We start from the raw sequence: 22,199 nt of genomic DNA, 5'->3' as shown, positions 1-22,199 counted from the left end.
AGGCTTGTAAGAAGAAGCAACATCCTTAGAAACTAATAATCTAATAATGTTTTAGTGAAGCAGATAAAGAATTTTGATTTAAATTTTTTAAATATAAAATACTATTTCATATGCTTTGGAACATAGATATTGTATAACAGGCTGAATAGAGTTGCTGGCATGTTACTTACTTGTGCAATTTCTTTTTTATCAGGGTGTGGTGTTTGTAAGAGAATGATGCCATCTTATCAGCAGGCAGCCACAGAACTGAAGGGTAAATATGTAAGTGAGAAGATTTATATGAAATTTCAAAAATCCTTTTAACACTTTTTTTTTTTGGTATTTAAACACGCAGGTATTTATCAAATTCAAGAACTTTTAAGCAAGTGAAAACAAAACAGAAATGAATGACTCTGTTCCAGATCCCTTGAGGATTCTCTCTTGGTTTTTATTCTTTTAAAACTTTGGAAAATGAAGTGTTAACTTGTGCTTTAGATCCAGTGTTGCTTTTGCCGTGGAGAAACAGGCTCTGACACTATATAGATTTATGTTTAGCCTCTAATTTGTGAGTTTGTAGGCCTTTTGGGCTCATTTTGTTAAAGAAATGTTTGCCGTAATGGGTTTCATATGATGTTTCATAGCAAGCTCAGGGATGGATGCCCTTATAGCAATTATTAATCCATTCTTTTAGTTGAGAATTAGTGTTAGGAGAAGGGGATTCTCTGCACAAGCTACTGGTTACCCTCCTTGCCACTAAGCATTAATAGAGTCTTACAGTTTAACTATAGCTCTGTCAAAGTTAGCACTGATACCAGGTTGATATGAAAGTCAGTTTTGACGTCCATCAACAGCAGTCACAATAATTTAGTTGCCCCTTTGTACTAGTGAGACGTATTGATCTCTCTAAACAACTCAAAGGCACTTCTCTAGTCGAGGTTTTTTGTGCTTAACGTATAATTTGTATGATGCCAATAATACATGAAGGACAAAGAAACAGGATCATTGTTTCATGGCTTTAGCAGGATTTGGTCTGATCCTACCTGTTGGATCATTCACTGTTGGGTGTACAGGTTTCCTTTGGAGAAAAAGATGAAGCACTGCAGTTCATTGCTAGAGCAGCCTGGCCATTCCTGCTCATGACAGCCTAGTGCTGTCAGACTTCCCGACATTCTCCAAACTAGTTGTTTTTCCGAAGTGTTTTCTCTAAATCCTTGTTTGCTTAGGACTGAAATGAGTGGGAGTTATTCAGGTTTATTTAGGACACAGTACAACCCTTGAAGATATTTTCAAGAGTGTTTTTGTCCCTCCAGGCAGCCCTCTAATGCCATCTCCTCTAGTGGAATGTGTGCTGCAGTCCTTGGGGAGGCACTTCTGCCTTGCGTGGGGGTACATCGTGAGGTGTGGAGTGAACAGCAATTAGCAGTGTAAAGATCACCTACAGGGACAGTGCCAGTGCTAGGCATGGTGCAGAACGCTGTGTTCTCCTACAGTTGTCCCTTCCTTGTCCGTGTGCAGCTCATTTTATTAAATTCAGACCAGAAAATTAAAACTCTAGATCTATTCTAGTTTGAGTATTTCCTTCCTCATTGGAAATTGTTTCTGTAGATCCAGGCTAATCCTGCGTGGTGGAGGACAGGGCTGGGACACAACTTTTTGCAGTGGAGTGCTGTGGTGCAGGATTAGTTCAGAGAAAAGTGCAGTTATGGCACTGCCACCTGCGTCTTTCACAAAAATCAGTCTGTATCAAAATTTGACCTAATTAGCTTCCTGAGTGGGATGTGTACACAACTTGCCATTTCTAAAGTTAACTGTGCTGTACCCATCATAAATTATTTATGGAGTACCTTAGAGTGATGTTGACTTCCAGATCAGACTTTGCTAGAAAGTTTATGATTAGTTTGGATGAGCTGAAGGTTTGGCCCTTTAATCTGACCTGTCATTAGTTGTCAGGATGTGCCAGGCTCAAAAGCGATTATGGCTGTTATATAGCAGGAAAATTAAGCGCAGTATTGCCTATCTAAGAGGTTGTAAAAATGAACAGGTGAACTGTACCTCTCGCTGTTTTCCCTTGGGACTAGTTGTTTTTTGTCCCAGGACTGTTACTGAGAGGAGGGCACAGAGGTATTTTCAGTTTATATTCTGGTTAGATCTTGCAATTCCGTTGCACCCAGCGCAGAAGGAAAAAGGGCACCAAATCAGAAGAAGTGGGCTTATTTTATCATTGGTGTGAGGTGTTCCCGTGGTTAGAGGGTTGGGTGGGCTCTGGTGAGTGACTGTGACCGATGCACTGTGGCCCCAGAGCAGGGAGAAACTGGTGGCCAGCAGAGCACTTCAGCATCTTCTTAATGCCCATGGACTTCATGAGTGTGCCAGTTCTGCTCAGTAAAGACCAGCTTGAGAATATGCTTCAGAGCTTTCCTCCTTTGGTGCTTGTCTTTTTTTTTTTTTTTTTTTTTTTTTTGGAGCAATCCCATGAAGAAAACCGTGAAGTAAAGTAGAGGGTCACAGTGTCACAGTCAAGCAGGAATGGTCAGAAGCTGTGAAGACATGGGGAGGGAGCTAGGAAAGGTTCAGAGCTGGTTTAGGTTATAGGTAGCTTGGTGGAGAGCAGGTAAGTGTTGAAATATGTCAAATGTCACTGCAGAGGTGAAAGGAATAATCTGATCTTCATTTCTGCAGTGGCTATTACAAGTGGTAATGGTCTCAAACTGAAGCTGGGGTCATTCAGTCATTTGCTAAAAGCAGATTAGCTGAACATCTGGCAGGAGGGCTCTGGCTTTGGGTAGTACGTGTGTTTTGGTGGTCTCTGACAGCCTGATATTGCATAATTCTGTGATTACAGGTCAGCTATAGCTGTTACTTTTGTCATTAAAAATGAATCCCATTGCAATAGTTTTTTTGCTAATTATGCTTCATAAAGTGTATGAACACCAGAATGAATCCAAGTTATTGACTTATATCAATCACCATTGGATGGACACAGTGAAATTGTAGCAGAGTATATGAAATGGCTGGGAATGCCTATTTAAGACCTTGGAAACCCTCTGAAAGTTCACAGCAAATGTGAAATCTGGTAGACTGGTGTTTATTAGGGAATTAGTTAAGAAACCTTGTTCTTGCTTTATAAAACAACCACTGTATCTTGATCCTATTGCATTTACCTGCCCTTAGGTGGTGGCATAGAGGACAAGGAAAAGGGAGAATTGGGTCTAGATAATCTCATATGAATTAAATCAGTCTGGTTCTTGGAACTACAAGGAAAATTCAAAGTGAGAGACTTGGCCAGCAAGTATAAACCCTATTACTGTACTCTTCTCTGTTAACTTTATCCTTTCTCAGGATAGGGAAGAGAAAACAAAGTATCTTTTTGTGACTTTCCAGCACATTCTTAGAAAAGGCTGACCTTCAAATGAGGATTTTCTGCTTTAAGATTTATTTCATGCTGGCTCTGAGCACATTTGGTTGGTCTGTGCAGTTTGCTGCAGTCAGGAACATGGTATTAAATTCTGATGTGGCATTTCAGCTGGAAGGAGAAAATCCTGGTTTTGGAGAGGGAAGGAGGAGGGGTTTGGATTAAGACCCTGCTGCTAAAATGATTTAAGCCATCAATGCCATTAAACTAAGTTAATCAGGAAGTGGTATCTCAGCAACTCTCTGGTTGTAGGTTTGACAGCAGAACAACCTCTGTGTGAATTGCACACCCACAAAAGCTCAGAATCAGTCCCATCTTCCAAGTTTCAAGTAAAAAATATTTGGAAGACGTTTAGAAAGGGCACAGAGTAAGTCACAGGACACGATATAAGTCACAGGAGCCCTGAACCTGAAGCTCAGGATGAAGGGCTGTTGAGGTGGAGGATGGGTTGGGGTAGAGGTAAGGAAAGGGTAAGAGGGGGGTTTTGTTTCACATACTAATCTGAAAAGCTACTATGCTTCTGTGCCCCTCTTTTGTTATCTGTAGGACGAGGTTAATTCTTAACTTTCATTATACCCTACCAGTCACGTAAGTTAACATATTTAAAGCATATAAATGCCATGTGATATTTCCTGAGCTCATGGAAATAGGGCATGCTTTATTTTCACATCAAAGTAATGCTGATTTCCCCTTGCCATTCAGTAAGTGCATTTTAGAGCTGGGATAATGCCAGTGCTTGGTTGGTTAGAGCTTCTGGACATAAGCTGAGATTGTAAATTCATTGCTGTAGTGGAAACTAGAGAGCTGAGGGTGGAACTTCTTGTGTCCTAGCTAATGTTTGGATGTGAACTAAGAAGTGTTTTTTCCTGCTTGCAGAGGAAGAAAAGAAAAAAAAAAGTGGTTACACTTGTAGCTTAAAAGCCAAATGCACAAAGAAGAGTACAAATAGTGCAATTGAGAGAATCCCTTTAGGTGTTTCTCTTAGTGGGTGAATAAAAAGAAACAGAGATGCTTCCAGAGCAAGGAGGAGGTGACATGCTGACTGGTGTGTGTTTCCTCTGGATTAGACTCAAGTATTGTTCTGTTCCCCTTGCACAAAATCAGAAAAGCTTCAGTGCCTTTTACAGAGATCCTCTTGCTTGACAACTGTATGAATGAAATCAGAATCTGTCCAGATCTTATTTGTTTTTACTTAAACCTTCAAACAAATGTGATATTCCTGCTGTATTGTAAGAATCAGTAAGATTATGCTCTGTTTTTCCAGGTTCTTGCGGGAATGAATGTTTACTCTGCCGAATTTGAAAGGATAAAGGAAGAATTCAATGTCCGGGGATATCCTACAATCTGCTATTTTGAGTTGGTTATGTTTTGCTACTACTTTAGAGATCATACACTCTTCTATAATTGCATGTTAGGACTGAAAACAAGGACTGAACCTTGTTTTGTTGCTTTAACAGGAAAGGAAAGTTCCTGTTCAACTTCGAGAACTTTGGTGCTACTGCAGCAGATATAGCAGAGTGGCTGAAAAAGTAAGGCATTGAACTTCGTGCACTCCACCTTTTATGTACTCTTCATTATTTACAGAATGTAATGGTTTAGGAACAGACATCTCTCCCTCGTTCTCTCGGCTCAGAAGAGCAAACAAAACTACCCCGCTGAGATCAGCTAAATTCATACAGAGAGATTGCCTAATGTTTGGTTTTTAGCATGCATGCCTTTCATTTCACAACTACATTTTGTCTATAACGGGAGACTGACGGTGGACCAAAATAAATGCAGATGCACAGATCTCAGCTTCGTTAAAAATGCCAGTGATCTTGGGTGCCTGAACTTAATACCTCGCAAAGCGTTTGACTTCTGTTGTTTTATTAAAAATGTATATACCAAGTGCGCAGCTCTTGTTGGTTCCTCAGCCTTTAGCTGAAGCCTTTAAAGTGTCTTGCAGAGACAAAATGAATCAAGACACCTCAGACAGGTAGTCATTTTTACATCTTTGTTTCCTGTCATGGGACGAAGTATCGAAAGCATCTTGTTCTACCTAAAGGTCGTTATTTGCAGTCATAAACATTTGGGGGGTTGAATGAGCCTGTGGGACTAGCAACTGAGAGACAGAGACACAAGAAGAGTGTGCAAGTATGTGTACAGCTGCTCTTTAACTGGTGCTAATCACCACATTGTCAGTGAAGCTGAGAGAGCAGCTGAGAGAGCTAAGACAGCCTGGTGTTGGAGAAATCCCGTTAGCAGTGAGCCCTGGGCATGATGTCATCTTTGTAACCCTCCCTTATTTGCTGCAGTCACGGAAACAATACTGAAATGAAGCTAATAAAAGAAAACAAACACATGGGAAGGAACAGACTGTTGCAAACTATTGTAATAATACAGCTTAGCAAAATTGGCTCAGAATAAATGTATCTTACTTTACCAGTGGGACTATGATGGGGATGTCCATATGGTTAGCAGGTAGCCCAGGGTCTTCAGCAGCAGTAGACTGAGTACTTCAGGATTTGGAACCCACAAATGAAGTGACAGCATCATTTCTGTTTGCATCAGGAGGCATGTGTACTGCCCAGAGGCTCAAAGAGGAGGAATTTAGCCAAAGTCTTTAAGCCTCATGTAGTCGATTAAATCTTCAGATGTGAGAGATCAAGATGGCAACTCCAGCAACACTAAGGAGATGATCAGCCCTGGGAGCAAGGATATGCCTTCATCACCTGCACTTTGTTATGCTTCTCAGTTCTGCAAGGATGTGGTTATCTTTTGGCTACCATATGTGAAACATTAGATGTTTGGGGTGTTTTTTCCCCTGTCTGCCTGCATAATATCCAGATAATCCCGGTAATGTGCAGTGCCTTTATATCAGTGCTGTGACAGCAAGTGAACACAGCTACTGGAGGCAAAGCAGAACAGCTGCAAGCTCTTTCCAATGATAATCTCTGCTAACAAGCCACTGTGGGCTTTGGCTGATATTTCAGCAGTCCAGAGCTAAAGACAGCTGTTTGTCCTCACTTAGTGCATGCTTATTAGTTTCCCAAACGACGATCTGAGCAGTAGCCTTGTGCCTCTATTTTGTATAAAAAATACAACTTTTAAGGAAACTGCATTGAGAAATTATGTGTACTTACGTTTTGCCAGTAATTGATGCTGCAGTTAAAACCATATATGTGGTAAATCTGCTACATACATAATATTATATTACTCTGAGGAAGCTGCAGTACAAGTAGTCAAATGGTATGGCAAGGGATTTAGGAAAGCCAAGGAGTGTAGTTAGAGAGCTACAGGGTGCATAGGCTGTGTTTCAGAAGAGTGTAATATTAAAATCATATAAGGAGGTCACACTGATGCAAGCTATTGCTCTGGAGCAGGGGCAAGGCAGGGCCATGGCAAAGACAGCCAGTGCATTTTTATACTCTGCATGCATGTGCTGTCATCATGGATTCTCCAAAGCAAATCCAGCAGACATTGAGCCATATGAAATGGCCTATTTATTGTGGACACTAGGTACACTGCAGAAAAGCAACTCTTTTCCTTCTCCCCCTTCTTGGTTTTTTTCTCTCTAAATGTTACTGGCAAAGTCCTGAAAGTACTTGGTCTTATGCTGATTTTGGGGGGAGGACGTGATATGACTTAGTGAAGGTTAGAATTATTTAAATTATTGAAAGGATGTTGTCCATGCTTTTTCCTCTCAGGACAAGAACTGATAGTTTGGAGGGCTCCAACTCCTTTTTTTTTTTTTAAATCTACTTATTGAAGGTGCTTCTTTCTTGTGCTGAAGTGTGCTAATGCATCAGTCTTACAGACTCTTAACCTCTCTCTTCTTTCTAATAGGCACTGGCTACTGTTATGTAGTTTCAGATGTTTTCATGAGATGTTAGAGACAAACCATCATACAGCCTTAATCTGATACACAGTAACAGTAGAGGTGCTGTCTTGTACATACCGCTGTTCTTTTTGTTAAATCTGATACACAGCTGTATCAGCCCGAATGGTAGGTAAGAGAGACAACTTCTTGCTGCCTTCAAGAGCTGCTTAGTTTGTCTTGCTGTTTTTATAGATTCCTCTCAGGTCCTTCTTTAGCATCAGCTACTCTGTTAAATCAAGAACTTGTTCTGTGCTTTTAATTGAATTAGCTTTTGATAACTCTTCCGGACTTCTGTCATCCTAATCAGGTGTTGGATGTGCCTTGTGTCAGTTTTAAATAACATTTTAGATTTTGCTTGTTGCTTCCTCCAGGCCTTGAGGTGTTTCTTATCCACTCCACTGTAGGCTTATTAGCATGCGTAGCATTTTAAATTGGGCCATTTGAATAAACATCCCGTGCCCTGCTTTTCTAATTGCTGACTGAAATAGGTCATGCCAGGTCGTGCTAAACACCACGTTCTCCCAGTGCTTTGTAGACACTGTGTCCATGTTCATCATGCTCTGCCTACTCAGCCCAGCTCCCAAATCTGTTAAGTGTCGTGATGTTTTCTGGAAGGCCTTCACTCTCCCGGGATACCTGGAGATTATTGGTCTCTTACAGGCTTGGCGACAAGCAAACTGATTATCTGCTAAGCTTTTAGAGAGTAAACTCCTGCGGACGGGGACCCGCCTCTTTGTCTCTCTCCCCTGCTTGGTCAGGTGCAGCTCCAGTCTTTGCTTTGATGTTTGCTTCTCACTATATTTATCATATAAGCAGCAGTAGAGGTGTGCATCACAGTTTTGCATGGATTGCTTAATATCCTTGGATCATACCCATTGCTTACGTCAACAGAATTTGCTGTTTGAATCTGTGTATCTCTCCACTGCTTTTTTTATCAAACTAGACTTTCAGCCTAGAAATGAGCAGGGCAGGATAAATGAGTTATCATCTGTTTACCATTCCTTGTTCCAGGCAGATAACACAATAATACATTTTAATCAAAAATAGTAAATCTGTTTTCACCAGAGGTGGGGTCAAATCCAGACCTGTACTTTGCCAGAGAATTTGGGGAATTTGAGGGGTATTTGGAACTCATTACTGCAACTGGCAATGATAAAATAGCTTCAAAGTCTGGCACCCAATATTGGTGTGTTTGAGTATCCTTTCTGTGAACATTGCTTTATTAAATAAAATGTCAATTAGCATAGTTTAGTTCACAGCTGCCAAATTATCTTTTTCTTGTACATTAATAAAAGCCAAACCCAATTGTTCAGTGGGATGGTGAGCACTGAACTGGTCCAGAGGAGCTTAGGTTCAGTTTCCAGACTTGCCACCATGTCTTTGAGTAGTCTCTGTGGCTCTGATCCATCAAAGACAGTTAAACTCATGTGCAGTCATACTGAAGTTGGTAGAACATAACACCTTTTATGTTAAGTGTGCAATTGAGTAGGTTTGCTGAGTTAGGCCTACAAGCCCACTGAGGGGGAGGACAGAGCGATGCTTCTCTGGGCCACAAGAGCTGTTCAGGGTAAAACCATATATTCCTGGGGAAATGGTGTGTGTAGCTGGCTCATGGTCCCAGCACTGCACCTCCTTCCTTCTCTCTCGGCCCTAATCATGCTGTCAGTATCCAAGGTGACGGGTTAAATTGGCTGTTTCTGCTCACTACTCTTTTCTTTCGTTTGCAATGACTTCTGTGAACTACAAAGTACAAAGCTGTGAGAAAGGGAGCATCCTGCTGAGAAGGGTGAAAGAGTGATAGAAAATGCATCTGATTTCTATAATGTAATAACTAAGCAGTCTGGTTATCTCCTTTCTCCATCCCCTTCCATTGCTGATCTGTCCTCATGAGCTTCTTGTGGGTTTTTTTATTCCTCCTTCAGTTTTATCTGCATTTTAGGGCTTGTGATTTCTGGGTGGGTACAATTAGAGAAACTGTTCAGTAGGGTTGGTGTGTCACACGTGTGAACATCTGCACAAATTGGTTCCTTACAGTCTGATCTGCCAAAATGATTCCTTAGCACCTGAAAGCTGCTTTTAAGCTCTGTCTGTTTGTCTTGTAGCCCACAGGCACCTCAGCCACAGCCTCCAGAGACTCCCTGGGCAGATGAAGAAAATGTAGTTTATCACCTGACTGATGAAGACTTCGACAAGTTTATAAAAGACCATTCATCTGTGCTAGTGATGTTCCATGCACCATGTGAGTTTGTTTTCTATTCTGTACTCTGAGCCAAACGCTTGCTGACAAAATCAGTGATGATTTTTCCTTGGAAGTTTCACAGAACCTTGAACTCAGAGTCCAGGCTTTTCTTGTTTGTGATGATTGTTAAATATAAAAGGCATGAAATGTTTATGAAGTTGCTGACTTCACATTTAGGATGGAGATGTGCTGCTGGGAGAGGGACACTTTGTAGGCTGAGTCAAAACATAATTGAAGAATGTAATGATGCTTAAATAGTTAGAGGACTCATCACTTTACAGCATGATTTCCCATTTTCAGCTTCTTTCAGTGTTGTTTGCTTTCAAAGCACAACTCTGGTTGATTGAACAACTCAACTTGAGAACCATGAGCTCCTGAGTTCTTGTTCTTGGCTGCTGCTGTGTTGTTTTGAGCATTTTCAGTCCTCTGCCGCAGTTTTTCTGGCAATGCCAGAAAACTAGGTCTAAGTTCAGAAAGTCCCCAGGCCTTTTTAAAACTAATGCAGATTTGGTGGTGATACTACTTACTATTCTGGTAAGAATGCACTGGGCTGATCTTTTTCATTGCTTGAAGTTTTAGCTTGACCAATAAAATGCAGTGGGTTGCTTTCAGAAAGCTGTTCCAACCACATTGTCCTGTATGGTGTTGGGTGGAAGAGTTCATTAACCTCTTTGTTCACTGTGGATGTAACTTGTTTCAGCTACATAACTGGTTCTACCAATTGATTGTGTCTGCGATGGACAGTTCAGGTCGAATATGCTATGCTGGGTAATACACAGCTTCTGCCTCCCCTTACTGCTGTGCTGGCAGTGGCACTTGGGTGAGATGTTCATTTTCAGGGGCACGGATTTAAAGGTTAGAACTCTGGAGGCAGCCTGTGTGCTCACGGCTGAAGGTCTTGGCACAGAGGCTGAAATCCTGTTTCCCTTTAAGCCAGCGGGAGTTAGCTCCAAAATGCCTTTTTGAAGGTCTGCTCATAAGACTCATTTGAAAAACATACCATAATGAGTTTCCTTTGCCCAATGAAATGTCTGAGAATTTGATCCTCTGAAGCAGGTGACTGCTATTTTGTTGCTGTGTTCACTGGATTATTTGTACTAATGAAAGTGGGACCGGAGATTAATGCATGGTCTGAAAAACAAAACACAAGTAGCAGAACTGATGGAGCCTGGTTTGCTCAGGAGTTATCCTTCATTACCCAAATCCTTCCTTCCCTAGATTTCCATGCACCCCGGTGTGCAAGTGACAGCATGGATTGCTGCTCCTCAGGAGCTGTATGCTTGCTGGTTTGGCTGAACAACTGCTGCCAAACAGACATGTAATTCCTAAATGTCTCTCCTCTCCCTCTCTCTGCACAGTGGTATGGGATGTGTCCCCTCTCTCTAGCCCTGAATCTCTGTATGTTTACAGAAATTTAGTAGTATTTAAAAGCTTTGCCTTTTTTTGAGTTTGTAAATGGGCAAAGGAATCCAGTCATGTATTTGGGAGGAGGAAGAAGGGGAAGAAATAGACAGTTGGCCCTGCAAACCTTATTCCTTTAGAAGCCAGATGAAAAATAGGTTAATGTATACAATTACAATCAGATTTTCTAGTAAGTTCAACTTAGTTATAAACCTTAACAGGGTTCTGTTTGTTTTTTAGGTTTTTTTTAATATTTTATAGAACACAAATAATACAGTTTTAGGAATAATGATATTACATGACCTATTTTGAAGGAGGGGCACTTCCAGCTAGGTATGTTTTGTACTAGGTGGCATTCTGTACCAAGGTACAGCAGTACTTTGGCAAATGCTGTTTTAAAAGTAAATCAAATGCCTAAATTGGGCTTTTGCAGTCTTCTGATAACATTTTCCACCTTCTCAGAATTGGGATAAAGAATATTCCTCGCCAGAACAACTCAATTTTAAATGTAGCTTGAATGTTTGGGGCATTTTATTTACATTCAGGTGGTAATCGTATTGCCTATGTGCAGAATCCAGCTTGATCACGTGTAAAAGATCTGTGTTTGTAAGAATCCTCTCTGGGCATCCTCAGCTGAGTGTGTAAGGCTTGCAAACTAATTAATGACAGACAACTATCATAAACAGTTATCTCCATGATTAAAAGCTCTTCTCTTAGCACTTCGTAAATGTGTTAATGGAGTCACCTTATGAATGTTAGGAGATAAATTACTCCAGTAAAAGAAGCAGACCAGCAAACATCTTACTTGTTTTAACCTTGGTAGCTCAGGATGAGAGAGTTTTTTCTAAAAATTATGTATTAATAAAAAAAAATGTGGAAACAGATGTGCAAAATAGCCCATAACACAGGATATACTTCTATGTAACTAAGAATAAGCAAGGGGATTTCTATACTGGCCTGGAATTAGCACTTACTTAAAATCCTGTGTCACCATGCAGCATACATGTGACTGGGAGTTTTTCTAGCAGACTGTTGGGGTTTAGCCCCAGCTGCAACTCAGCCCCACACAGCCACTTACTCGCTCCCTTGTGGTGGGATGGGAGAGAGAATTGGAAAAATAAAGGCGACAAAACTCACGGGTTGAGATAAAGAATAAGTAAAAGCCATGCACAGGCAAAACAAAGCAAAGAATTTGTTCACTACTTTGCATTTACTGGCAGGTTTTTGACCATTCCCAGGAAAGCAGAGCTCCATCACACATAATGGGGACTTGGGAAGAGAAATGCCATCACTCCAAATGTCCACCCCTTCCTTTTTCTTCCCCCAGCTCTGTGTGCTGAGCACAACACTGTATGGTCTGGGATATCCCTGTGGTCAGCTGGAGTCAGCTGTTCTGGCTGTGTCCCCTCCAACTCCTTGTGCACCCCCTGCCTCCTCACTGGTGGGGTGGGGTGAGAAGCAGAAGAAGCCTGGACTAAGTGCTGCTCAGCAATAGCTGAAACATCCCTGAATTACCAACACCGTTTCCAGAATAAGTCCAAATCATAGCTCTGTACCAGATACTGTGAAGAAAATGAACTCTATCCCAGCCCAAACCAGCACACATACACTCAATCTTGTGTTCATGAGAAGCTATTTCATTAGAGGAGAATTATTTCAGTGATGCTTTAATTGCATATTCAGGTGGCCAGTGCATTAATAGAGTGTAGTATGAAAAGGTGTGCAGGAAATGGGCAGCTTTTTATCCGCACCATGCCCCCCAAGTGCTGAAGATACAGCTGAACCAAACAGAACCAGGTAAATACCTGTGAACTGCACAATTGGACACTGTGATGAATGTGGCCAATTGGGTCTCCATGCCTGTGGCTACTAATGATCATCCCTGAGGACCACGCTATAATTATTTACAATCAGTTGCACTTACTGACCCAATCAAAGGCATCGCAGCATTTTGTGTTTCTACCTGGCATAACTAAGTTCACAAAAGCAGCTACGTGTGATTTGAACACATCAGGAAGGTCTGCAGCATGCAACTTTCACCTGGTGAGATCAGAGGCCTCATACATTTTGTGCAATAATGTATCACAACCATTAAACAGAAGCTGGGCTGCTTCAGGTCGTTACTGCCGGCCCTGAGATAACGTGGGTGAGCGTGGGTGGGCAGGATGAGTTCATCCTGCTTTCGTTTTACAGGTCAGTAGGGACACGAAGCAGGATTTTTAACCTTCTGAAACTCCTTTGTAAAGCCCTTAAGAGGATGTTCAATAAATCTGAATATTTAGCATAGGTAAAAAGCGACCCAGACAGTCAGGCTCTGAAGGAGCTCTCCCTCCCCAGCCATCTGTGAGGGGTGTGCAGTGTTGTGCTCCTTACTTAAGCATTTTACTGAAATTTCATAATTTCTGGTGGTGAGCTTAGTGTTATCCTGGATATATCCAGACTGGCGTTTTGCAGGCATCTGAAGTGTTTTTTCATTGTGGTGAAATGAAAACAGAGTTCTCCTGCACTATACAAGAGAACAAAAAAACGTCCCTCTCTCCCTAAGGATTTGGAGTTTTTGCTTGGATTGATCATATTTGGTAACATGAGATAGCACAGCTACATTAGCAGGCCTATTTCCAAGCCTTTAACAGAGGATTTTTTGCACCAACTAAAGCTATTTCTGTACCATAACATAGGTAAAGGCACCCATGCAGCTTATGATAGGCTTCTATTAGCAATGAGAGTAAGGGCTCCATGTCTGTGCTTCTCGAATAACTGTGCCTACAGCTGATAAATTTATTTAGATGCCCAAGATGACAGCTGGGTTCTGAATGTCTCTAAATATGGGTTATGCTGCCAGTCAAGTGTTGTTAAATGCTTTAGTGACATGGGGACTCACTGGGACTTTAAATGCTCCCGAGTCACTTGAGCACAAGAAAAGCGCCCTGTTTGTGTTTTCAGTTTCCCCATCAAACTGTTTGCTGAGTCAAATGCAATTTTTAAAATAATTCTGTCCAGAATATTTGCCAAATTAGTGAGTGTTGTAGTCTTTCTGACTCTGTTGTGTCAAAGGGATAAAAACCCTACACACTTGCCTTTCTACATTTTTCTTAGCATTTTTCTCTATCCAGCCAAGTCACTGATAAGTCAATTCAAATGCTACTGAATGGTGATTAAAGTCCAGAATTGGAAGTCAATTCAGGAATGGATTCTAAAAGTGTCTGATTTTCATGCACAGGCGTTACTTTCATTGTGTTTTGTTAACACAAGTGACATTGCCGACACTTTAAAACGTACCTGTTCTTGCAGCCCGATGCAGAATAATGTCCTGGCACCACTACAAGCTGTAGCCTCCCTGTGTGCCTTCAGCAAGCACAGATCTGAGTAGTCTCTGATGCTAATTGGTAGTTGTAGTCAGTCACCCCTGTTTACTTGGGGTTGCTTTGCCCCCCTCTCATACCCCATCAGCCAGAGCGAAGTTTGTGGTCCAGTACTGATGCCAGAGGTAACAGAGGAGAAAAAAAAAGGTGCTTTGGCTGTACTGTTAGTGTGAGTGTGCATTTGCTTTTTAAAGGATTAAAGTATGAAAATCTTTTTCCTGCAATGTTTTTCCTTGTATGTGAGCTTAAATTCATGTTAAACCTGTGCTCTTCCCAGGCCTTTTCCCAGGGCTTCTTCATAGTCTGCATAAGCTGATTGCAGGACTTAAGGTTAGAAAAAATGTCAATATCCTTAGTAAGATATTGGAACCATCATGGTTTTTCCTACCTTGATAAGGAGGGAAGGCAGAGAAAATGCAGCCTAATAGACCTTTGCTTGCTTCTTCCCAGTGGAAGGGAGGGCAAAAATAAATCTTGAAATTATAAAACGCACCATAGTTTTGACGTGTTGTTGAAATGTCTGTGAAATTCCTTTCCTGTCCTCAGATATTTTCACTCCCTTTAAAAACGAACCCCATAAATTATGCAGTTGGTGCTTTCCAAAGTCAGCTATTCAGCTGTGCAGGTTTTTAATTGCCCGGGGAGTGGTTTTATCAGTTTGTCTTTGAAAAACAGCTTTTCACACCCTTCAGTCCTTCCCCCCTCCTTCCCTTGCATTAAACCCATAAAACCCAAGGTTTTAAGCCACTTTGTGAACTCTTTATTAAGAATCCCAACCAATTAGCCTAGTACAAGATGAAGGCCTCCAGCTTCTAACTAAGCAGTGGACTTGGATCTCTCCCTGCCAGCACACCATCATTGGTTACAGTGGCCTGGTTTTTGTTTCTCACTGCTGCATGTGGTGAGATTAGGATGTGGGAATCCATTGCTTGCTTTAAATATGAAGTAAAGCAAACCCAAAATCTGCACGTGAAATCAAATCTATTTCTTTCAAACCATGTTTTGCAACTATAAATAAATAAGTTTCCTTTTCAGACCCCCACTGGTTCCTTATGAAAGCAAAGTACATTGCAGCAAGCACTAATTGGGATGTATGTTGGCAGCATCAACTGAAAGGCCACGAGTTGAAAAGGCTGAAGAATAATCTACTCTGCAGCCTGAAAAAAATAGCCTTTCTAGCACAGGTCAGCAGCAGCCTAACATTGCCAGCCTTTGATAAAGAAAAAAATGAAATTATTTGTAAATAAATACAGGTTTTCCATGCTAATTCATTATTCAATCAAAGGTTTTTTTTAATATCATCCAGTGCAATTGCACCAGTAGAGGTTAAAGGCTTGTGGGTTATCCAAATATCAAGCAGCACTTGAACGTAGAATGGATGGAAATATCCTTTAATTTTTATTTGTCCCTGTTGTATATGACATCTGTCATTTTTAAAATAAAATGTTGACTGTGTTCAGTGACTACATAGAGAGCTTTTGGCATCTGCCTTCAGATGTAAAGCCTCTGGGATAAAGAGAAATGGTAGGTGGCTGGGAAGCTGTTCTTGGATACTGGGAGTTTGTAGTGTGTAAGGCAGGTTATGTATTTGGAATCTTGTCAGATGCCATATCCTTGTGATGCAGCTGTGTATTCCACTCCATGGGATGATACTCAAGGAGACATTTATGTGTCAAGGTGCTCAATCCTGTTCCCACTAGACCCTGTGAAAATGTTCTCCTTGCTTCAGAGTAATTACAGAAAGCTTTGAACAAGGCAGGCTTTCTGGACTGTGATGTAGGTCAGAGGCAGCATCTGTCTCTGGTGGGTTTCTTGGTGAAGCAGTGCAGATGTGAGGATGGGCTATTGCAGTGCCCTGATCACCGAAAATACGGAAGAGTTGTGTAAGGGCACTTGGATGATGAGTGTTGCTGTTTAAGAGTCTGGACAGATCTATGAAGAGAAGAGATCTGCTTCAGTTTCATAACTGTGCTTCCTGAATCTCTACATCCCATAGGTTCCTAATTTTAATGTTGCCTTAGTGTATTTTTAATGGGATGTATAATAAAATGCTTCCCCGTGCAAGCATAAATTATGCCAACTTTCTGTTCACTGTATGTATGTACGTCTTAGCTGAATGTTACTGTCAGGCTCTTGAAGCAGATATGTTCTTCATGTAGACCAGTTAGAAATGAGGAAATTCTTGCCTTCTGAATCTGCTTCCAATAAAGTGAGCAAGTTCTGACTGTTGATTTCAGAGGGAGGAGGTCGGAGACACTGACTAGGTTCTTCAGTATTTAAAAGCATGTAAGTCTACAGTAGGATGTTGCTTGATATTTGAATATCACCAAAAATCTTAGGGACTATAAACAGTTCAGTGCAGTGACCTGCCAGTGCAGTGACCCACCTCATTAAACTAATTACAGGAATGATTTTCAGGGAGATTTAATCACACATTAAAACAGAAGTTCTTGAAAAGGCAGCAAATCAGGAAGATGAAGAACCCAACATGGATTTTTCCTTTAATGACAATCCCATTTATGTTTCTCGAGGATTTAAAAATAAAAATCAATACAGATTTTTAGTGGTATTTACTATAAATAGGAATGTGAAGAGTATAAAAACCCTAATAACTAGCTTGTGCAGTAAAACTTGACCGGATACCTAATGAGAGGGGTGAAGCCAGAAATGACTGAGTCCGTTGTCTCTTTTGTGTTGGTCTTTTGATGCTGGAACACACAGTTCATATGAGATTATTGTCTTTTTGAAGCAGTTTGTGCTCTTTGAGCAGAGTAAGATCATAAAAAAAAAGGATGATCCAACGATAAAAGTGATAGTCTTGGCCTGGAGATGTGAAAGTTTAGTTCTTGCCTTGCTTTGATTTGTACAGTCATGACCCAAGTCACTAAATATTTGTCTCAGTTTCCAATCTGTGAAGTGGAGATAACATTTCACCTTGCGTGGGAGTTTTATCTAGCGAGCCATGCCCAGACTGCAAGCTGCTCCAGTATTGCAACAGTTGAGGTATGGAAGGCATGTGAACATTGCAAAGTGAAGGAAGTATTCCCTGGCTTGTGGCAGATGTCCATTTTTTGGGCCCCCAAGTTTAGGAAACCCCATCTGCTACTGGGTAAGCATACAGCTCAGATAAGATTATCAAAGCTGGAGCTGATGACTGGTTACAGCCCATGCCAAGACTTGAAGGGAGGAGCCTTGGCTTTCTCTGGTTCATTTTCACAACAGGAAGAGTGGCAAACCCAGGCTTTTGTGGTGTTTTGGGCTGCCCTACCTTTGGGCTGGATCTTGACTTGCCTTGTGGCATGGTGCTGTTCTGGGGACACAGCGTGTACGTTGAATCACTTACTTGGGCATCGAGGGCAGAATGCAGGGTAGTAGGAGAGGAACTGAGCTGTATATACTTGGGTTTTGTGAAATTTGGTAGATTTGTTCAAATGCATTGCTGTATGCTCGCCTCCAGTTGGGAGCAATTAGTTTCTCTATTAAAGAAGACATTTGCAAAGGCTATTCCAAGCAGGAAAAAATCTTCCTGTGAATGTGTGGCAGGTGGTGTAAAGGGAACATTAGTTTCTTTGGGGATTTGCTGCCTCATTTCTCACATTGGTACTGCTTTCCCTCTCTCCTAACAAGTCCTTACAGCTTGAGATGATTACAAAGGAGTAGCTATGGCCAAGGGATAGCTGAGAGGTGACAGCTGAAGGGAGAGTCCTCCCAATGTCTGGGTATTTGTTATAGATTATTTAGGTGTTCAGAGTGGTCTTTTAGAGGACTTAGGTAATTTTAGCTGTTAAAAGTCTGCATTTGAATGTGTGAATTGGGTCACTGTCCTCCTGCAAGCTTGACCCCAGTGTACATATAAGCCCTTAATGCTCTTGTGGTGAGTTCTGATAGGAATGAAGCATAACTTATTTTTATGGATTTACTTTGCTTGCCTCTAATGATGGGTTAACAGTGGGAATTAGCTTTAAGAATTAACCACTGGTTTTGTTTTTTTTTCTGAAATAATTTAATTTCCTTGCTTGGATAAGCTCAATATACAGTGCAGGGCTCTCATTTGGAAGTTGCCTTACAGTATCTCTGCTACTTGAATCATTACCATTAGAGTTTTCATTGTCAAGTTTATCTTCCTAAATACTTTATGGCTTCAATTTTTATTCTGTGGAAGGTAGAGTAGAGAACTTATGTAAAGAATAAATAATGAACAGAGAAACGTACAGTGAAAGATTGCTTGCCTGCCTGTCTACTCCTTGTGCCCTTTCAGATGGTGGGTTGGCAAATGATGCTGTCTTTCTGAGCTACTAATAAATGAATCCATTGCTTTGATACTGAGGCATTGTGCTGATGGAGGAGCTGTGTTTTTTGGGGTCCTGACTGCTTGTGGTTGGCCGACCATCCCAGCATGCTTCTCCTAAGTAGGTGAATAGATCTCAGTTGGTAGGCACTTCTGCTCTGATTTTGGGCAAAAAGTGTGCATTCTTCATAGTATCTCTTCTTGATACTTGACTTTTACAGATATCTTCACAGTAATAACCAGTGTCAGTATTGCTTTTAACGCCTGTGCACCATAAGCTTGAATGCTTTGGGATGTACTTTTCTTAGGAAGATTTCTTTGCATTGCATCCATTTTGCTGATGTCTTATACAAATTGCATCCTAGGAAGTAATTTGCTTGTTATGCTGTTTCTGTGAGCTGAACATCCAAAGCTATTTCATCTAACCTCTGCTCTCTGGCATTTTCATTGCTAAATCCAAAGCTTAAAGTCTTCCATAGTGGGATAAGAGTGTGAGGAAAAGCAGTGCAACTTCTCTTGCCTCCCCAAGGCAAAATTTTTTTGTTCACCTGGCAGTGGAGAAGGTGTGGGGGGGAGTCTTTTTTGGATGCAGAATAATTCTGGTTTTACTGAGAAGGAAACCTTGTGGTGGTATTTTTCATAAACTCTCAATAAGTTCACCTTAAGGCAACTCTCTTTCACATTTCAATAAGGGAAGATTAATTTTCAACACCTACTCAGGGCCATGTTCCTCAAAGCTGGTGTAGGAAGTGTAATTCATATCTCCCAGTGCCAGCTGATGCACCTTCCTTCTCTTCTTTTCCCTCCCAGGAGGGATGATAGGAGGCATCATCGTCTCCCAACACTGATTTCTACCAATTGCACCACGCAGTCTTGACTAAGAGGGTATAGATACATGCATTGTAATCTCCAGTAGCTGGAAGCTGAAACCACATTAGGAATGAGAATGAGGAACCGTGTGATTTTTTGGGGTTTAGTTTGTTTTACATAAAGATGTTGATTAGCTTAAAGATGGTTCCTGGATGCATGCTGGACTCTGTGCTGTGCAGATGGAGGTATATTTTTTCAAAGACTGCTTTCAGGAGCCTGGCACAGCCAGGACTCCCTGTGAGCACACACTCTGAGGGTGAGATGGAGCAGAAATATCTCTCCCTGCTTGGCTATCAGGAATCCCTGGGAGGCAGCAGCCTGTGGCTGATATTAGCCTTGGAGCATAGTCACCCTTTTGTCTGAGCCCTTTACATCAGAAGAAGATATGCTTCAGTGTGATGAGAAATGAAGGCAGAAGCATGTGTTATGCAGTTCATCAGAGCTGTTGTCTTGTAAATCCCATAGAATCATAGAATCAGCTGGGTTGGAAGGGACCTTCGAGATCATCAAGTCCAACCCTTGATCCACTACCTCTGCAGTTACTAGACCATGGCACTAAGTGCCACATCCAGGCTCTTTTTAAAAATCTCCGGGGACGGAGAATCCACTGCTTCCCTGGGCATCCCATTCCAATGTCTGACCACCCTCTCTGTAAAGAAATTCTTTCTAATATCTGGCCTAAACCTCCCCTGGCACAACTTGAGACCATGCCCTCTTGTCTTGCTGATAGTTGCCTGGCTGTCCCATTGGGGGCAGCCTGCAGAACCTGCCCCATGCTTGTTCCCTCTATGGTGAGCCTTCCCCTCCCAAGGTCTGTTGCTGGCTGAAGGTGGCCCTTCTGCCAGAGCTGTGAACACAGCATGGATGCAGACAGGGTTCCTGGAGGATATGTTTAGTTAAGCTCTCTTCTCAGTTTGATCTGATTTAGGTAATGCAGTGATCCAACTGTCTTTTTAAAAAATAAATAGTTTTAACTCATACTGTTACTGTCTAAAGCTGTTATGACCCTTCTGCTGAGCACTTTCAGTGATGCTGGGAGTGAAACAGTGATGCCAGTATAGAAAATATGAGATGGTGTCTGGGGTGGGGCCACTACCACCTCAGCAAGTCAGAGGGATAGGAGAAGGGATGACCAGTTTGTAATCATTTTGTGCCCCAGCTTCACACTGAAGAGCTGCTGGAAACAGGCAGGGACTTTTCTTCTGTGTGCCCATGCTGGGATTGGATTTGCACAGCTCATTGCATGCACAGATTGAATGCACTACGAGGCTGTGGCAATGCCAGTGAGGTGGTGATAATGATGTGGACGAGACTGCACTGCTCTCCTGTCTCTGGGATGAACTGAGCAGCCCACGCAGCCGAGGCGTTAGGCTGCGACTGCATCGATGTAGCATGACTGCAATAATCCGAACTGCTTAAGTGTTTTCCTTCTAATTCTGTATTTCTAGTTCCCCAGAGCCTTTCCCAGGCTGACCTTTCACAGGCTTTGTCTTTTGTAAAGCCATAAAGCTGTTTGCTTGTCACTGATCCCTAAGCAATGTAATGCCTGGTCAAATCAAACCTACCTTTAAAAGTACAGTGGTGAGGTGGGGGAGTCTGAATTTGTGCATGTATGCCGACATTTCTAGCTGTTGAAAATTCGAATTCAATATCATGTTAAAGACGTTGAAGATGCTCCTCTTAATCTTATAAGAAAGCATCAAGTCTTGAAACACTGTTGTCTTTAAGTATCTGGAATTATACCTGGGTGGGAAGTGCTGCTGGTGAGGAGGAGATGAATAGTTTGGTGGGAGCAAGTACCCAGAGGGAAAAGGATGCACAAAATTCTTTCAGCTCCTGATCCTTCACAAGGTGACTTGTTTTAATTGTAAAATTTTTTTTAAAGCAGAAATGTGGAGATCTGGGCATGGCCTGGTGGCTCTCATTATGAGTATTAAGTGAACGTGCAACCAACACAGTTGCAAATTCGTACCTGTGATTGCGGGGAGAAACAGCTGCTTTTGTCATCCTCCCTCCCTGCCAAATTTCGGGATGATTTTCCATCAGATGTCTGCAATGCAGATGGCTAAATTATGCAAGGGAATCTGCAGCTGTTGCAGTTTATGCTCTTCTATACCAGTGAAGGAACTGTAAGCTGCCTCATTGCAAACCTGAGAGCTACTCTTTTACATGATGCATAAGAAGTCTTTGCATGTTAAAGGCTTCCATAGCAGAAGAGAACGTATTTGTATTCTTGCATGGGTGATAAGAAGGCTGGGATTTGTGTGTATCCTTGCCCTGGCTGCAAGGGTTGTGTTTCCTGCCCCTCCATGTACATACTCTTGTTTTTGTATGTACAGGTGTATGTTCAAAGTTAACAATGGGACACACATAAGAACAGGCTGCTCTGCTGTGTTGCGAGATCACTGCTCCTCTGGGATTAGGAATGGAGATACCAAAGATGTTATCCCCAGGTATTAAATGTTTAAAGAGCAAAGGCGTATCTGAACTTTTTGAGATTTTTTTTTCTTTCTTGAAGTTGTCTGTAAATCTTCTGTGAGTGTAGTCTGAACGGCCAGTGGCCTATTTGCTGAAAGCAGGACATGCTTTGTGCTTCAAATTTGTTTTCTCATCAGGCTAATAGAGGTATTTTTGGTATGCAGCTATAGATGGATGTAGAGCTGGCATGATACAATAAATAGCTGGTACATGATAACAGTATTCAGGAAGTCTGTTGATGACAGGAATGTAATGGTTCTTCAAAATCTTTATTTGCAATTTATTTTACCTCTAGGGTTCTTCATGTCAGA

The 22,199-nt window shown here is 41.6% G+C and overlaps 1 protein-coding gene across 1 annotated transcript in view; it reads left to right on the top strand.

Annotated features, from left to right (window-relative positions):
- PDIA5 (protein disulfide isomerase family A member 5) overlaps window positions 1–22,199 on the top strand; it is a 101,640-nt gene that overhangs the window by 40,376 nt on the left and 39,065 nt on the right. The window contains exons 8-11 of the mRNA XM_051787623.1: window positions 194–261; window positions 4,656–4,747; window positions 4,849–4,920; window positions 9,353–9,489. Coding sequence (XP_051643583.1) covers window positions 194–261; window positions 4,656–4,747; window positions 4,849–4,920; window positions 9,353–9,489 — 369 coding nt within the window. The remainder of the gene's footprint in view (window positions 1–193; window positions 262–4,655; window positions 4,748–4,848; window positions 4,921–9,352; window positions 9,490–22,199) is intronic.

The sequence above is a fragment of the Manacus candei genome, unplaced genomic scaffold (assembly GCF_025592945.1).
Source record: "Manacus candei isolate 608988 ecotype Guabito, Panama unplaced genomic scaffold, ASM2559294v1 h1tg000023l, whole genome shotgun sequence".
Classification (NCBI taxonomy): Eukaryota; Metazoa; Chordata; class Aves; order Passeriformes; family Pipridae; genus Manacus; species Manacus candei.
The sequence above is the reverse complement of the archived record's forward strand: the minus strand, read 5'-3'. Positions and strand labels throughout refer to the sequence as shown.